The sequence below is a fragment of the Hydra viridissima genome, unplaced genomic scaffold, assembly GCF_058129835.1.
Source record: "Hydra viridissima isolate aposymbiotic clone 2 unplaced genomic scaffold, HvirCarnegie_v1 scaffold_11, whole genome shotgun sequence".
Taxonomy (NCBI): Eukaryota; Metazoa; Cnidaria; class Hydrozoa; order Anthoathecata; family Hydridae; genus Hydra; species Hydra viridissima.
The window spans coordinates 3369217-3389250 of NW_028324310.1; the positions used below are offsets into that span (position 1 = coordinate 3369217).

Here is a 20034-nt window from a genome sequence, read left to right on the forward strand (position 1 = left end):
TCTCGCTTTCTGTGTCGCTAATTGGTTTACCTTCTGAAAAACATGATTCTTCAATATCCGATTCTTTTGAATAATCAGAACTGCTTGTTGATATGCTTAATTTTAAATTATTGCTTTTAACATCTACATCAATTTCAGTATCATTTGTATCATTACCGATATGATTCTCAATTGATTGACTACAAGTATTTAAATTAGCAAGAATTTGTTTATTTATCGCTTTCCATTTATTAATCCGGTAATACTGCAGTTTAGCGGCGTAAAATAATTTTTAATTTTCGCTTGCTTAAACTCTGCGATGGTGAAAATGAAAAAAATTAATCTGAAAGTGACGTTGCGAAAAGTAAAAGAAAACTAAATTCGAAATATGGAAAAATTCGAAATGTATAAAAAGAAAAGAAAAGAAATGAAAAGCCTCATACAAAATATAAGTAAAAGTAATAGTCACTGTTAAATTTTTTTATTTTTTCATTTCTGTTATATATTATTTGTATTATAATTATATTTACAAAAATTAATTTTATTAATAAATTCTGCACTGAATAAATCGTTTATATTAAGTAAATAGTTATTCTTAGTTAACATGGTAAATCATTGTTTAGATGGCTATGCAATGTGCTGGTCGTGGGAGACCAAGTGCTCCAACAACTATTGTTGCTGAAGATGAAATCCTGGCTGAACCACGTGCGTTGCTGGCTTCAAACATTTAAAGAGTTTCCAATATTTTCGGCGTTTCTATCTTGTGTGTCTCGTCAGTATCCTCTGTAGTTGATAAATAAAACGGCTATTTTCATAGCCACATATTTTTTTTAAATATTTTAGCAAGAACAATAATTGTAGTATCCTATATTCTATAATTGTAATATGAAATTTGTCTAAAACAAACTAAAATTATACAATTATAAAATATAAAAATTTAAATTTCTTTACATAATTAATAATGTAATAAGTAAATATTAACAATATAAATGATAAAATAATTAAATATTAACAATAAAAACAAAAAACAAAAATATTAAACAAAAAAGTTTTTAAAAGATATCTACTTTGAAATTTATCTACTTAGGTTTTTATAATTATTTTAAGAACTTTTGCCTCTGCGAGCGAGAGCGCTAAAAGCGAAAATTAAAAATTATTTTACGCCGCTTAACTGCAGTATTACCATTAATCCGATACGCCATAATATTATTCTTTTGCAATTTTAAAATAAGGAATTTGATTTGGAAAAGTTTTAATTTGATTTCCAAAGCTTCATACTAATATAAAATTATCCAGAAAGCCCTACGAAAAATAATTTAAGTTCAATTAATAAAGGATTCTGGATAATTTTTGTATTGGACGCAAAAAACACGTTCAAAAGACGTTCAGAAATTAAATGGGACGGACGGACGCCAATTGAACGTCTAAGGGACGTCTTTATTACGTCCCGTGCCCACTGGGTCTGCATCCATTTTATTTTTCATCAATGCAAAGTACTTTAACTTGAAAAAAAAAACCCACAAAAACGCTAAAATTTGATATTTTTTTAATCCAACCAGTTTCCATAATTCAAAACCTTGTTCCATGTAAAAAGTGGTTTTGTATTATAATGGGAAACCACAATTATAAACGCAATTTTTGAAAATGGGAATTTCTTTAATTTCTAACATTGTAGAATATGATGGGAGTAATTTCATTGGTCGAAATGGGGTATAAAACGATCAATTTAAGCTTATAAGTAGAAAGGGTTGAGTTTATTTATCTAGCAACGCCCATAGCAACCGTTTATTTAAGAATATTACAAAAGCTAGCGCTTTCTTGAGTCAATCCATATGAACTCATTATATAGATTTAAAAAAGAAAAAAACAGCTTCCCATTAGAAATTCACAAGATTCTCATAAAGCATTCTGAGATCTCATCAACATTTATCTCACCAACATTTATCTCATCAACAATTATTTAAAAAGTGTCTTTACGGCCAAACACAAAACAATGATGAAGTTTAAATGGTGTTTTTTTGAAAAGGAAGTCAAAAAGATTAGTTTTAAGTGTTAAAAATGGATTTTTTAAACATTTTTTTGTAAAGACTTTTTCATTCAATTTACACATTTATAAACAAGTTTCAAATGTGATAACTTTCTAAATAATCCGACTTGTTAACTTATAAAAAATATAGGCGGAAGAAGCAAAATAATCTGCAATGGTATTAGTGTTGTGACCAAAACTGAAAATTGTAACTAACTTAACTAAGAAAACCGTAACTAAAATTACCCGACTAACTTTTTAGTCTAACTAAATTTAGTCGACTAACTTTTTAGTCTATCTAAAACTAGTCGACTAACTTTTTAGTCTAACCAAATTTAGTCGACTAACTTTTTAGTCTAACTAAAATTAATCGACTAACTTTTTAGTCTAACTAAAATTTGTGTACTAACTTTTTAGCGTAATAAAATTAGTCGACTAACTTTTTAGTCTAACTAAAACTAGTCGACTAACTTTTTAGTCTAACTTAAATTAGTCGATTAACTTTTTAGTCTAACTAAAATTAGTCGACTAACTTTTTAGTCTAACTAAAACTAGTCGACTAACTTTTTAGTCTTACTTTATTTAGTCGACTAACATTTTAGTCTAACTAAATTTAGTTGACTTTTTAGTCTTACAAAGTTTAGTCGACTAACTTTTTAATTTGCGAAAAATATATTGTTACTTTTACCCAAAAAATATTTTTTTAAAATCTTGTAACGTGTAAGTAGGGAAGTGGTATCTCGAGTGTAACTTTTTCAAGGTCGATTTCCAGAGTTTTTCAAGTTTTTGGTGAAAGGTTTCCGACATATACTCCTATAATTTTGTAATAAAACTTATCTAATTAGTCCCCCGTTATTATTAAGTTATTATTAATAAAATTTCAATGAAAAGCGGTTCAGATTTTTCAATTTCTAATTAAAGTGAATTTAAATTTTAAGACACATGTGAAATCAATTTATTAAAAAAAATTGGTTTCATGTTTTTGAAAGGTGTGTTATGTGCAGAAGCATTTTCGGATTTTTTTTATATAATACCTGCAATGATTTTTTGAAGTAATAACATCTAATTTATTTCGCTCTACACTCATAAAAACGCAGATATTTACAATCAAAACAATGAGATTGAAACAGTTAGGCAATAAATGTCATTTTATTGTTTCTATGTTGTGTAATTGGATATATATCTTGTTCATCTCTCAATTTTGTTTTTCTTTTAAAAATTATTATTAAAATGCTAAAAACTAATTACGTTTTCGGTATAAAATATCAGCTGTTTTTGACAGAGTTGTTCTGCTAACAAACCAATTTTTATTTAAATCAATAAAAGAAAATTTGGGGCAATACTAGGTACAAACAAAACAATTTTTATACCTAATTGTCATAAATTATATTACGTACAAAACAATAAACTTTGATGAATACCTTTAAATTGATTTATTGGTCATAATTCATATTATGTTCATATAATGCCATGGTATTGGTTATTCAATTTATTTTAGCACTAAATCTTGTTTTAGTCAACTAATTTTAGTTAGACTAAAAAGTTAGTCCTTTAATTTTATTACGCTAAAAAGTTAGTCGGCTAAATTAAGTTACGCTAAAAAGTTAGTCGACTAAATTTAGTTAGACTAAAAAGTTAGTCGATTAAATTTAGTTACGCTAAAAAGTCAGCCGACTAAATTTAGTTAGACTTAAAAGTTAGTCGACTAAATTTAGTTAGACTAAAAAGTTAGTCGACTGGTTTTAGTTAGACTAAAAAGTTAGTCGACTAATTTTATTACAGTAAAAAGTTAGTCGACTAATTTTATTACAGTAAAAAGTTAGTCGATTAATTTTATTACACTAAAAAGTTAGTCGACTAATTTTAGTTAGACTAAAACTAACCTTAACTCCCATCCCTAAAGGGTATTTCATTTGCTGAAACGCTCAAGAGAAGCAAAAAAAAAAAAAATTTTTGTTTACGGAGAAAACTTCTCCTAAAATAAAGCCCTAAAGCAAATCAAATGTTGAATATTTTTTCATAAGTGTTTATTTTAAATCAGTTACAACTTGAATAGACTAATTTTCATTATTTAAACGCCTTATTAAAGAAATGTTTTGAATAGGCATTGGCCACCTTAAAATTAAAAATGTTTTCCTGCATTATCAAAGTTTTTTATAACATGTAAAAATTAAAAAACTACCCAATTTTGTTATTCAACTTTTTTATACATATTGTAATATATACATTTCCAATTTTATATCTTGCTCTTTGCATATGCATTTTATAATTTTAAATGTATTTATTAAAAACGTTTAAACCACCTCAACTAAAAACATCTGGTAAAGAAATTGCACGTTTTATTATGATTTCTCTTCATTAAAGTTACGTGATTCCTTCTCGAAAAAAAAGAAAGAAATACTCCTCTTCTTGTGAGAATGAATCACGTGACTGTAGTGAAGACAACTTTTTGATATTGTTATCTAATTTTTTTTTAATGGTTTTTTTAATAAATTTTTTTTTTTTAATAACTTTTAATCGCGGTATCGATTTTGACTTTAATGGGTAAAAGTACTTACTTGTAATTTTACCAATTTTCAAATATTTCAAATATTTCACCTTGAAAATTGGAAAATTTTCATATCCTAGAAAACGATGAAATTTGAATTCATAGGAGCAAACTTGAGGATTTTAAACTAAAAAAATGTTAATTTTTTAATTCTTTAAGAAACTTTTTAACCTCTTCTCGGTTGTCTCTGAGGACACTGAAACTAAAGCAAAAAGAGATTATTATACAATAGAGATGGCTCTTTTTCTTACTTTTTTTTACTTACTCAAGTGAGTAAGCCTTTACGAAAGAGTAAATTGCGTATATAATTGTAATCGTTCAAAAAAAATTTAAATTCACTTTTAAAAGTAATTTACTTTTATAAAACTAACTTTATTTTAAAAAGAAAGGTGAATTTACTTTTAAATGTAAGTTATGTAAAAGTAGATTATATAAAAAATTAATTTAGATTTACATGTAAAATGACATCGAGTTACATGGAAAAGTAATTTACTTTTACATTTAAAAGTTAATTACTTTTTTAAAATTGCATTACATAAAATAATTTTACCTCAAAATGTAACTTTTTTTTACATTTAAAAAGAAGTTATTTTTAAAAAAATTATATTACCATAGTTGTAAAAAAAAAAAACCTTTTAAAATACATTATAAAAAAGTTACTTGCAATCAAATGTAAATAAAATTTACTAATATAATTAGTTTTTCTAAGTAGACAGGTGTTATTTTATAACTAAAATGAAATGGCTATTAAAAGTAAATTATATAAAATTACTTTTGATTACTTAAGTTTACATTTTAAATAACTTTAAGTTACAATTAAAAGTAAGCTGTAGTTAAAAAGTAAGTAAATTTACTTTTAAGTTACAATTAAAAGTAAGCTGTAGTTAAAAAGTAAATTTACTTTTGGTCTAGATTTTTTCAACTGATCTGAACGGATTTAGATATTTTTTCCCTGTCCACCCTTAAAGTATCAATAATCGACTCCGATCCATGATTATATTGGCAATTCAAACCATTCCTTGCTCCGGAAGAATTTCGCATTTGCTTTGAAACCATACTTAGACCCTGGTTTAAAAAGAAAGTTAAATTCCTGGCCGAAAATGGAAATATTTTACTAGTCTTAGGCTGGAACAGGTATCTTTTTGAAAAATTTCAATGACGGAACGTATGGAATTCAGAAAGTATCAAGAAAAATATCCTCCTGAAAAAAACTTCCCAGGAAAAATGCCTTAATAGTTCTTTTTATAGAGTTAGATAGATATCATCGTATCAGCTTTTTTCCTGATACCATTTTTAATGAGTGAATTTTTAAATTTATTTGTTGTTTTTTTATTTTTGTTTTATCGACTGATTTTTTTAGAATTAGTGCAGCGGAGTGTTCATATATAGACTGGCTGTTAGGGAGAACATGCACGAAATAGTACACACAACAACTGACGGTTAGGACGTTGGGAGGCAGTCTTGTAATTTAAACTAAAGTTTTTTTTTGTTTTTGTTTTTTGGGAGGGAGGGGGAGGGATTTTTTCCAGGGGAATTTTTTGTCAGGGAGATATTTGGGTGGGGTTTTAGCTTTTCTTTCTTAAACCAATTTAAAAACACCTTAAACATAGTAGTAAGGAAAAGACGCAATTACCCTAGAACACACCCATTTCGGAACAAGAGATTATTTGAAAAGCAAATTTATAAGTAGTTTTTTTTAGGTTTTATGTATGAATGTTTTTATTATTTAAAAACTAGGGAGGGACACTAAATATAATAAGGGCATATAAAAACAGATTATAATAAGGGCATTAAAATTGGCCAGCATTCTAGCTTTCTCGCAACAAACATATCGATAAAATGGCAATAGCTATCTCTCCAAAAAACCTCTCTTTACAAATTTTCTTGTTCATTTATACCGGATAGTTTTCCAAAAATATCCCTCAAATATCGTCATAAAAAAACCGCTTACATACTTTTATCATACTCACAGTTAAAATTTATTGAAGTTGTTAAATCTGTAACACCGTTGATAATTCGTGCTCTTTCCCTAACGGAATTACAATTATAAAGTTGAAGATTTTTTATGCTAAGGTATATATAGATATATATGTATATATATATATATATATATATATATATATATATATATATATATATATATATATATATATATATATATATATATATATATATATATATATATATGGCGCTACTCCACTTTCTCCCCCCCCCTAATTTTATGATTGATTCTGATAGAGAATTTTATGCTGATTAAGAATCGTATAAAAACATGGGTCTCAAAATCAACGGAAAGTGCTCTAATCTGATGTCGAAAGTACAAAAATATACCACAAATCGCTAATATTCGCCATCTTGAAAAGTGATTTTTTTTTGTTTAAAAGTTATCCTTTCAAAGTATCAACAGCCTGGTTTTTATTTTTTATATAAAAGATTTCGAATAAAAGAACAAAGAACCGGTGCGTTAAGTTTCATAATCAGGTGTATTGACCGCATTTTTTTTCTCTTACCAGGTAATGAAATTCAATGGCATTTACTCTTATCGCGTCAGAAAGCCCTTTTTTATTACTCCATGAAAGTTTGTCTTTCCAATTAATTTTTTTCTTTAATAACAAAAAAAAAAAAAATAACCGAAAAAATAATCGTAAATTCTGTTACAAAACTAAATTTCATAAGAAGGAATCGCAATTTCGCAAGAGCGACACGTTTTATAACTTTATAACTCGATCGTCTGCCTGATAGCTCTAGAAAGAACTTACGCGTCTATATTAGCCATTCCAGACGATTTTTTTATAATTCAAATAAACATATACAATGATTCTTACGTCGCGAAAATAAAAATAAAAAACGTCATAAAATATGCGAAGGAATATAGATATATATATACATAATTTCTGTATACAAATCCTTAGAATCTATTCTTCAAAAAAACATAAATAAATAGTTGTTATAAAAAGAGAAAAGAAAATAAAAAGAAAATTTCGTGTTTTTTGTCAAACGTCAGATGTTTTTCGTTGAGCCGTGGAATCGCTATCTATATTAAACCAGAAAAAATTCCTTATAGTAAAAACCAGGCTGGCAATGTTTTGCGGTTAAAAACAATATCAACCGTAAAGTTAGTGAATTCAAGATGGCGAATATTAGCGATTTGTGGTATATTTTTGTACTTTCAACATCAGATTAGAGCACTTTCCGTTGATTTTGAGACCCATGTTTTTATACGATTCTTAATCAGCATAAAATTCTCTATCAGAATCAATCATAAAATTAGGGGGGGGGAGAAAGTGGAGTAGCGCCTATATATATATATATATATATATATATATATTTACATATATATATTTACATATATATATTTACATATATATATATATTTACATACATATATATATATATATATATATATATATATATATATATTTACATATATATATATATATATATATATATATATATATATATATTTACATACATATATATATATATATATAAATATATACATGCAGATATACATATATATAGATAACATATATACGCATATATATACTTATAAAGATGTACATATATATATACAAGCATACATAAATATAAATGTATATTTATATATTTATATTTATAAAAGTATATGTATATATATATATACATTTATATATATACATATATATATATATATATATATTATAGCTCTATAAATCCAATATAAACATCAGATATTTTGCCATTATGTATGTGCTGGCAAAATATCTGATTTATATATTGGATTTACAAGAGCTTTGATTCATTTAGATAATATGGAGGAACTAAAAGAATATTGTTACACCACAGCAGCAGAGGAAGAAGATGAAATAGATATTTGTGTTTCCAAAGATACCTTTAAAGTGAAAAGTAATGTTTATGGTATATTTAAATTTAATTATTTTTACGTTAATTATTTATTTTTATTTGTTTAATGTCAAATCTATATTGTAAATTAATATGTTTGTATAAATACTAAAAGAAAAATAAATAATAAAACTATAATGTTTTAGAGTTACCTGCTTTTCCTTTGCCTCTGCCAGTTTTTAAATCTGTGTTGAAAAAACTATTAAAAAGGTCTTTTGACTCTAATTTGTCATCTGGATCTACTTCCAAACAATCTAATCTGTGTACTGGTACACTTTGTCTCTTAATTTTAAATTTTTTCAAAATTAGAATTTATATATTTTTAATCTACACTATTACTGAATTCTTATTTTAAGCTGACACTTTTTTACCTCTACATTCAACTACAGAGGAACAATCACCTTCATTTTCTGGTGCATTATGAATGCATTACTTTTGAATTTTCTACCATATTTTTTGTTCATTAAAGTTGGAATATTCTTTTATTGTTAACTTAATTTTTGCCTCACTTTTTTTTACTTTCACAATCAACTGAAATGGAACAATCAAATTTTTTTATATATATAATTTTTTTTTATAGACTCTAAACTAAAAAATTGTAAGTTCCCCCCTCCTCTTACCCATCAACTTTTGTGGTCTTGAGGAGCTAAAGCCTGAAATAAGAAAAAAAGGTATTAATAATAACAAAGTACTAATTTTTAAAAAAGATCTGTTGTAGATTAAAAATATAACTTTTTTTATTTATATATATAATTTTTTTTTTGCTTTAGTTATACCTCATACATTAGAACCAAACAAAAAGCTTCAGAAAACAGACATACAAGAAAAAACCATGAATGAAGCACTTGGACCCGAGAAGTTACTTAAAAATAAGTTTCCTATGGAAGTTGCAAGTAAGCTCTTTAACATTTTCTAGATTTTTTTATTTGCAGTAAGTAAAATGTGGAGAGTGTTTGTACTCACATTTGGATTTTTTTTTAGGTATAAGAATAATACTTGTAAATAATTTTGAAAATGTGTTAATAAATGTTTTGCATTCTGTATATTTCTTTTTTCATTTTCTTCATATAATTTAGAATACCAGCACATGATGCTCAAGATGGTTTCAAAGGTTCTTGAAAACCAGGAGCTCATTTTAGCTATAAACAAACAACCCCATAGTAATTTAGCAATCAAGAAATTAGACACTCTTGGAGAGTATGAGGATTTTATCAAATGTTTAGAGGATAATTGTGTTTGACTGGATTTGGTAAATCTTTATCCATATGTAAAACTTTATAATCCATATAAATTAAAAGTGAAAATATTTATTTTTGTATAATTATTTTGCCAAACTCTTATTTAGGTTAAACAGCTCAGTTTTTTAGGTGCAGAAGATTTTAAATCTATGTTAAGTTAAATTTATTTCCAATATATTTGATAAATATATCCTACATGATGCTTAATTTGATTTTTAGAAGTTATAAAATGAAGATTTGAAAAGGTTTCAAATGCTGAAATTAAACAGCAAATTGGACAGTATTGTAAAAATGCTCCTTCACGGCAAAAAACAAAATAAAAAAAATATATTCTTTTTTATTGTTATATATTGTATATGTTATTCTATGTTGTATAAATTGTTAAATAGAAAGATACTTGGTAACTATCCAACCAACTGTATAATATGTTCCTTTTTAAATTATTTGCGTTTTCTTTTTTTTTTTAAATAATTTTCTTTTTCTTCTTTAATAATGTTTCTAAAAAACAAAGTACGAACTTGCACTTGCTTAATGGTGTTTTTAATATTGTCAATACCCATTATAATCGGAAGTGGTTACTTATATCTACCATAAATACTACACAGTTTTCTTAAAATATAATTAAATAAATCTTTAGGCCGTCTTGAGTAAGACTTCTTTAAAGAATCTTGAGTAAGACGTCTTTTCGACGGACAACGTAGACCTTTTTAAGACATCTTTAAGACGTCTTTTTCGATCTTGAAAAGACGTCTTTAAGACGACTAGAAGACTTCTTTCTGTTTGCTGGGTTGAATGTAAAAAAAATAAGAACATTCTTGTTATCTATATTTTCTATATAATACCTGCGGTCAAAAAACTTTTAATTATTTATTCCAAGAAGCCAAAGTTTCATGTAAGCGCCAAGGCCATTAGACATTTATAAATTATTCGAGCTCTTTTTACGAGTTGGCTGAAGTTCCTCATTTTGCTTTCTTTTCTTCCCAGAACTTTCTTTAAAAAGTTTTGAAGTTGCAAGGTTATCCATTGAAACTAAAATGCTTGCTGGCAAAAGGTTGGCTGGCAGCAAGCATAATGCATTAAAAAAGTTATCTTCATTTTTTTTTCCAAATGTGTTTGTTCCATATATAATGTAATTAATTGCCCCTATTAAGTTATGTCCTTTTCCCTTTCGTTTTTTGTTTTCAAAAATTGGATAATCGAGTCCTTCAAAAATAATTGTCGGGCATTTAATCTCAATGTCATTAACCAATTTAATGTTTTTAGTATCGGCACCTTGAAGACTTTGTTCAATCTTTTCTAATGAAGTCTTTACTTCATTAGCAGCAATTTGTTTTTTTTCTTTAAGCTTTTCAATTAAAGCTTCAATAGCTTTAGAAGCGCAATCAATAACCATGTCATTTAAACTCTTGAGTTCTTGGCTTGTGGATTCTTGACTCATACTCTCGACTTGTGTATTCTCGATTACCTGTGTACTCACTTCATCATTTTTCAAGAGTTGCTCTAGCCGTTCCTTTTTTGTCCGAAATATTTCACTTTGAGAATCACTTCCTTCACAAAAGAGATAAAACAAATTTAAAGGCATGCATAAGTAGTTTTCAATGCTATACACGTCTATGACATGCAGACTATTTTTAGGTTTATTTCCTTTATCTTTGTCTATTAGGCCATAATTTATCACTGGTGGTTCTTCAATATTTTCTTTTTCTATCGGCATTTTTACTGTGCCTAGTTTTTCATCAATATTATAAAATTTAAAAACTTCTATAACAACCTTTTTTTTAACAAAATCGCAACCTCCTCCAACATCATTTTTACTCTTAAGATTGTTAATTAGAGTTTTACATTTTTGTACATCAGGCAAGTTATGATCCAAAGACAACTTGCTAAAACACTTATCTAATTCACTCAACTCATTCGAAGGAATGACCTTTATTCCAACAGGAGTAAATATAGTTTTAGCCGAATATTTTGTAAGTTTGTTGATTTCATTGAGTTTATGATAAACAATGCTATAAAACATTGCATCGCCTTCGTTCTCAACAAGCACATAATTGATATTACGTTGTATTACATACTTTCCGTCAGACAATGCAGAGTTAGCTTCGCGTGACGTTGTTAGTCTAAGAGATGAGTTCATTCGATTGAATGCTTCTTTTTTGTCACACCTGATTTCACGGTCATTCTCCATAATAAAGACAGACTCGTCAGGTGCAAGATTGACAGTATCCATTCTATGTGTTGCCATTAAAACTTGAATGTTAAAGGCCTTAACAAATTCTTCATAAACAATTTTGAAAAAGGTTTCACAATAAGTGGGATCTAAGTGACTATCTGGCTCATCTAAAATCATTAAACTGGTCCTGGTAATGTTAAGTTGTTTATTTTCCCCAGCCTTAAAATAAGATAGCCAAGCCAGTAAATCTAAAATCACTTTTTCTCCAGAAGAGAGCCCAGAAAACGGAATTAGTTTTTCACTAGTAACTCTAACGAAATGTATTTCTTTGCGTCCGTACTTGTTGGCTTTCCATTTAAGTCGGTAACTAAAGTTGTATTTTTGCAATAGTTTGTTAATCTCTACACATGGATGTTCAAACTTTAGCTCCATCTCCACATATTTTTCAGAAAGCTCTTCCTTGAACTTTGAGTTGGCTACTTCCTTATGAAATTTTTTGTAAGAATCAACAGTTACATTAGTTATATTTTCCTTTTTAAAATAGAAATTACAAAAAACTTCTAGTCTTTTGGGATCAGTTATGTACGAGTGAATTTTTTTTATTTTTTCATCAAATAATTGAAACACTTTATTTATAATGCTTACAGGATCTGAAATGATGTCTCGCATATCACAATCAAGCGGGTAAGAAACTATTATTTTAGCAACGTTGATGTCAAATGTTTCATCATTTGGATCACAAAGCTCTCCGCTATCAATTTTTTTAATCAAATCCTGACCAATACTAAAGTCTTTTAAATTATCTAAAACGTCTTTAGTTATTGCATAATTCTTGCATGATTGTATAAAACTGTCATAATCGTTCGGGAATTGATCAAATCCCATAATATCGCCACCAATACTTTGAGAGTAAGAATCATTTCTAAATACAATAAGTCTTTTTCTTTCCGGATCGTTCGCACGATCCCTAAATTGATAAAGTAACTGCGTTTTTCCAACTCCGTTTTTGCCAGTAATAACAGCAAAGTTCGGAATGTTTTCCCAAATCAAACTCAGCACTTTGCTATTTGAAAAGTTGACTCTGTCAATTTGGCCTTTTCTTTCTCCACTTTCAATAAAAGAAATGGACATTCTAGAAGTTCAAGGTATTCTGTATACGAACAAGTATTCTACAAAACAAAATGAATTATGTTTATACAACATAAAAGAGAAGGAAGAGACTTGTGAGTTAAATCTTCATTATTTCATATATCTTTTTAAACGTTATAGGTAAACTAAAATCGCAATCAAGAAGAGGAAAGCCCGCAAAAGTATTTTTTGAAACTTTGCTTTAGAAAATCTATTCCTTTCAACGATCTTTCAACGGAGCAAAGTGTCAGAAATACTTACTTAAAATATGCAATATGGCCAATTACATTATTGAAATCGAAAAAAAAAGGCTTTTAAAATCTTTTAAATTTTCAAATTGCCTAATGCGCAAAACAGTGGGGAATTATTTAGACTTTCCCTTTTTAAACTTGATAATATTTTTTACATTTGACTGCGAATCAATACATTTTACAAAATATACTCTCTTTTTATACATTTTTACAATCGCGTCATTTTCATACATTTAATGCATTTAATGCATTTAATGCAAATTAGCACCTATAAACATTAACACCTACACACATTAGCACCTACAAGCATTAACACCTTCACACACGCTAATTACATCTTGAAGACATTATTCACGACAAAACGAACGCAAAACGAATTTTCGGTTTGAGGCTTAAGTTTTTTAAAAACCGAATTAGATAAATCCTCTTTTTTTTACAATCGTTTGTATATGATACACAGGACAACAGGATTAAAAAAAGCCATAACCCAAATGTCCCGGTTGACCGATTTTGCATCACATTTTTGGTGCATTGCGGATTAAGGAGCTAACTTATTACATTACGTGAGTGTCACCACTTTTAAAATTTTTGAGGAATTATCTTAAAATTAATCTGTCTGCTTTATTTATAACTTTAACTGTTTTATATGTAAGTTACTAATGTAGTATTGTATAATGAATAATGACATCTAATAGTAATTTAATTTTTTATCAAGACGCAATGATTAAAAAAGGAAGAAATTGCAAGTATTTTTGCTACTTAAAGTTTCATGCCTAGAGGTAAATATCATGAAACTTTGTTCTATAACGTTTAGAACTCTACACTATATGAACATGATATAGCACTATACCGACATGAGACTTTGTATTTCAAAATAATACAACTTGAAGCCACAGTCTATATACAAAGATACATACATACATACATACATACATACATACATACATACATACATACATACATACATACATACATACATACATACATACATACATACATACATACATACATACATACATACATACATACATACATACATACATACATACATACATACATGCATGCATGCATGCATGCATGGATGCATGCATTCATACATACATACATACATACATACATACATACATACATACATACATACATACATACATACATACATACATACATACATACATACATACATACATACATACATACATACATACATACATACATACATACATACATACCTGCATACATACATACATACATACATACATACCTGCATACATACATACATACATACCTGCATACATACATACATACATACATACATACATACATACATACATACATACATACATACATACATACATACATACATACATACATACATACATACATACATACATACATACATACATACATACATACATACATACATACATACATACATACATACATACATACATACATACATACATACATACATATATATATATATATATATATATATATATATATATATATATATATAAACATATATATACACACACAAAAGAACCAAACGAAAACAGTTTTAGCAAATGCAAATTACTAAACTTTCACTTGGATTCTCGAACTTTCACTTTGTATCTTAAGTAGTAAATGTTCAAGCTATAAAACTAATTGATTTTTTAATGTCTTATGATCTTTTACACTGATGCCCAGCCTGCCTTTCTTTTTGTCTAATGCTTAGCTCCTGTTTGCTTACGTCGAGATTTGATCTTTTTTCGAAAATAAAGACAAACAAAGCTAGCCAACGGATTATCAATGAAGATAATCGAGATAATATTCATGAGAAAAGCTTAAGTTTTTAAAGTTTAGAGAAGTAGGTTATATGAAGTATTAGGTGCTTTTTCAAATAAATTTTTTGCATAGCCTTAACTTCTATAGAACCGTGAAGTCGGTATCTGAAAAAATTCAAACTTTTAAATGTAATTTTTTTTTAGTTTTTAAGCTTAAGAACCAAGTTCTTTCTTATCTTAGGCCAAATGAGCTATAACCAAGGGACGCCAGCGATCCACGGGCGCTTAAAAAATTAGAGAATAGGAATCTCTTTTAAAAATATCTACTTGAAAAATACAAAATCGTATATAAAAGTATACCATTTTATATTGACTTAATAGTTCATATTTATTTTTAAAAGTACTAGCTAATGTCAAACAAGTATCGACTATAAATGCCGCATGAAACTAAATAATCATAAAAAGTTTTTAATGCATAACTTTGTTGTTTAGATATTTACATAATTAAAAAACATTTTTTAAACAATAGGTAGTGTGCCTATTGTTTAAATAATATAACTATTGGGCAAATAAATTTGGCAATATATTGCAGAGCAACTCGCATATCAACGGGCTTTTAAAAAAAGTTGCATGCTGTTTATTTATACTTTGATATCTAATAAACATTTTTAAATTTTAGTCTAAAGCTATACAGTATAATGATAATAAGTTTAAGCAATAAAACCCCTAAAATGAAATTACGAATGGTTAAACTAAAAAACGATTAACGTCGAGAAGTTTAAGTGCAATATAAAAATTTATGTTTTTTCTAACTTAACTTTATTTAATTCTAACATAATCTTTCTTAATTGTTCGTAACTGCAAGTTCTAATATTATTTACTTTTCTGATCTTCGAGGCGACATACTTGTGAATAACGACATTGGAATTCTTTTTTTGCTGTTGTCAAATTTATTTTTGTATTTTGGTGTCACTACTTTTATTGGTGTACCCGAATGTGGTCTGCACCCCCAGCACTCACGTGTGAAGCCATGAAGGTGATGCATGATTAATGTAATGTTATTAACAACCAAATGTAATTAAAACCCAATTCTCTGAACAAGAAACCTAATAATTTAAACGATGTTACTTTTATCGTTTTACAGTTTTTTAAATCCAAGACTAATAATTCAGAATTTGTGATCATTTTAATCAAACATTTTATCTAAGACTGATGTTTTTTTTTCTTATTTTTTAGTAAAAATATTTAAATATCACCAGTCTTTATTAAATTTTCTGGTTTTTATTGTGTTTTCTAAAGTTGTCAAAGCGATTCATGTCTTATTTTAAAAAGATTGCCCCAACACTTGTTTATGGTGCTGACATATGGTATATATAGGATGTCGTTGGTCAAGTATTATTAAACCAGTCTCATTCAAATTTAAATTGCTTTAACAACAAATTTAGTAATGAAAAGAACTTCATGATTGATTTAAGATAGCACTTGACTTTTGAGTTTTATGTCAAATACTTCTTACGCAGTAATGCAAATCATACTTCACTAAACTTTTAGAACTTTTTGTTCATGCTACTAAAATTTTTATACAGAAAAGCCTTCCCAGCAAGCACACAACGTTATTTAAACGTTGGATTTTCGTTGTTTATTGGTCACGACGTCAATCCACCAAATACCAACGTTATATTAACGTCGAAATAATCAACGTGGCTAGATAACGTCATGCTCACGCTTTATTGACGTTTGATTTCATAAGCTCTAAATTCGTCGTATTTCTTATTATTATCAACGTTACATCAACGTTCGGTCAACGTTGAAAAAAAATTTTTTTCATTACCCTAACAAATTTGTTAGGGTAATGTTTTGCAAATGAGACACTTAAGCACTGCTTATTTAATATAGCCGATGTTTGTTTGAAAACTGAGCTGGTCAAGTTCGAAGATTCTAAAATAACCCTTAAAAGTATGAACAAAAAGAGTCTATTGATTACTTCTCCAAAGTTCATTTAATGACAATATATGCTTGTCGTCATTAAATAATAAATTTTGCTCGTTCAATCCAAATAAAGAACCTGTAAACATATGATTTCAACTAAAGTTGGGAACGCCATTGTCTTTTTGTAAAAGCATTTGTTTTAAAAACCTGTTTTCAGCGAAAAACGTTTTAAAGGCCTTTAGTAAAGAAAGCTTTAAAAATGTTTTTCGTATATTTTAAAACAATAGTATTTCACATATTTTTAAACAATCGTTTTTCGCATATTTTAAAACAATCATATTTTTTTACAACCAACAACAAACTAATTACGGGTTATTGCGTGATAAAAGTTAAAAAAACACTAAACTATCTATGGGATGTGAACCTTCTTATTTGGAGCTTCAAATAGAGATACAAGAAGCGAATTCTCAAAAATTCTTTTGCCCAATATTTTGGTTAAATCAGCCGTAAAAAAAATGTTACAAAATTTTATATTCACAAAAGTTCTTACCCTTAAATTTGTGTTTATCGGGTGTTAAACTCAAAGTAAAAAAAAAAAGAAAACTAAAGCATAAGCATCAACCATTATTTAATAAAAGTTTTCTTAATACTTTTTCCTGTTGTCTTATTTTTCACATCATTTAGAAACTCACTCTTAAAGCTGTTCAGATGTAAACATTTGTCATTAAAACCCTGAACTCCCAGTAAAAGTAATTATATCAAATAAAACTCATTGGTTAAAATTGTTTCTTTAAGAGTCATTCTATTTACCAATCACTGGAAGAAATACTTTTAATTAGCCAAATTATCTGGCATTATGTAAAAGACGCCAAAATTAAAACAAAAAGATGCCATGTATAATAGGGATGGCACGTTTACTTGTTTTGATGTAAAAAAGAAAATTACTTTACATAACTTAGATTAAATTATGAAATATATTTACATTTTAAAGTAATTCATTTTTTTAAAAATAACATTATATTACATATAAAATTACTTACATAAAGTTAATTTTAAAAATGCGTAACTTATTAAAAACTTATTAAGAATGCGTTATTTTTTTATTACAAGTAAAAGCAGTTTACATAAAAGAGTTATTTACTTTTTGTAAATTACTTAAGTAACCCGTGCGAAAGAAATTTTCTTAACAATGTAATTTAGATTTACAAATCGTTTGAATCGAAATGTAATTTACTTTTTACATGTAAAAGTAAATTATTTTTGAAAGTGATCTTTCGTAAATATAAGATTTTGAAAAAGTCATATTTGCTTAAAAAAGAGAATGCTGCATCGAAATATGAAATTACTTTTTATTTGTTGAAGTAACAAAAATTAACATACGCAACTTACATAAAAACTATTTGAAAAAAAAATTAGTTACCATTACAAGTAAAAGTAAAATTTTATTATTGAAATACTATACTTTACTTAGTAAGTAAAAAGTTATTTTATTTACTTTTATCAAGTAACAAATTCATTTTATGTTGTTTTAACATACTGATTGGTAAGAAAAACAGCGTATTAAGGAGAATTGCCTGCTTCTGGGTACTTCTAGGTTATATTGTTAGGAATTATTCTGCATGTATACGGGCCGTTTTTGTAAAGGGATTTTGTAATTGGGGGCAAGTTTAATAAACATGGTGGGTTGCTTCTTATCCATGGCAATCATTTTTTGCTTGCTGTAGCCAGAAACAAATGAAAGAAAATTTAAAGTTTGTTTTTCCATTATTAAAAGATTAATTAGTGCAAAATACATTTTTCCAAAAAAAAGTATATTTTTATGCGGAGAGTAAAAGCCTCATAATGTAAAGCAATTCTATCGCAAAAAATTCTATTTAGGAAAAAAAATATTCCGTTTTTTTGAAAGCTTTAATTATTGGAAAAAAATTAGATCAAAGCCGTTAATCAACTCTAAAGTCTCAAAACATATTTCATAATTCGTTTAACGCATTATCAAATATGTTTACGGTGGGACATAGACCTTTCAAAAAATTTTGTAAAAATTATAAATCATGTAAGTATAAATTATTTGATTGAAAATCGATTTCCGTCAGGGGCATGGGAGGCCAATAGACTTTCTAGTAAAGATTTAAACACCCAATTAATTCTCATTTTGGTTATCGTGATTGTTGTTATCAACCACGCTGAATAACAACAACCACTTGAACGCTATAAACAAGAACCGAATCAATTTCTAAATTTCGAATATTAATTCGAAGTTTACTAAGCATCTGCGTCTCGTTATTTTTTTATTCGAGACGAGACGAGACGATAATATCCGGGACACAATTTTTAAGTACTGAAAAAAAATTTGTTGTCCCGGTTCATAACTTTATTTCGGGACAGTTTATTCGTCAATTTTTTCCGGGACATATTTCGTCTCGTTATGCTTGTTCCGGTTCATTCCGAGAAAACGATTCCGAGACGCAGACCCTTAAAATTTACAAAATGATTGTAAAATGAAGACCTTTAAGTTTAATTATATCTTCTCTTTAAGTAGCATTGAGTAACGTAAGTTTCTTGAGCTCATGTTGCATCTTTCTTTTTGATGAATAAAGAATTTATTACTTTAGTATCAATTTCAAGTTTAGTAATTTCTTTTTGCGCAAATACTCCTAAAGACTCCTCTTTAATTGTCTTCCGTAAAATCTACGACAGCAAACTATATTTGATTTGTATTTAAACTTCTTTGTTAAATAATGTGCTGTTATGCAAAGCCAATCGGATCCAACCCTATTCTTCCACAAATCGGTTGCTTGGGCAATATGGGTAACTGATTTTGTTTAGCTTTAAGATCGTTTTTGTATTGATAGTATTGCTTTCTCAATCGCTTTGCTATTGTCTTTCGATGAGGCGGCTTGTAAAGTGGAGCAAGAATGTTTAGAAGGCGTTGCATACCAGGTTTATGAAAATCGTTAAAAGGACGGCCATCTTGAATAACGCAATTTATTACGGCTTCATCTATTTCATCTTTGTTCTGCATCCCAACTAATTTATCTTGAACAAGTATTTTATTTTAAGAATCTTAAAGGTACTCAAATTTTTTATGAACATGGAAAATATGTTTTATAAAAT

The 20034-nt window shown here is 27.5% G+C and overlaps 2 protein-coding genes and 1 pseudogene across 2 annotated transcripts in view; 1 reads left to right on the forward strand and 2 right to left on the reverse strand.

The window, feature by feature from the left end:
- The window catches only part of LOC145191148 (UDP-glucose:glycoprotein glucosyltransferase 1-like), a 421900-nt gene extending 414980 nt beyond the window's left edge, over nt 1–6920 (reverse strand). Inside the window, exon 1 of the mRNA XM_090066751.1 lies at nt 6885–6920. The gene's annotated coding sequence lies outside the window, so the exon portion shown is untranslated. The remainder of the gene's footprint in view (nt 1–6884) is intronic.
- Nucleotides 6921–8339: 1419 nt separating this feature from the next.
- On the forward strand, nt 8340–9574 carry LOC149881745 (uncharacterized; annotated as a pseudogene).
- Nucleotides 9575–10488: 914 nt separating this feature from the next.
- LOC149881746 (uncharacterized) lies at nt 10489–17614 on the reverse strand. The gene is made up of 2 exons (XM_090066761.1): nt 17471–17614; nt 10489–13015 (listed from the first exon to the last, which is right to left on the reverse strand). Exon 2 carries the CDS (start codon nt 12975–12977, stop codon nt 10590–10592), a length of 2388 nt encoding a protein of 795 aa, XP_089922887.1. The 5' UTR covers nt 12978–13015; nt 17471–17614; the 3' UTR covers nt 10489–10589.
- Between the last annotated feature and the right edge of the window lie 2420 nt (nt 17615–20034).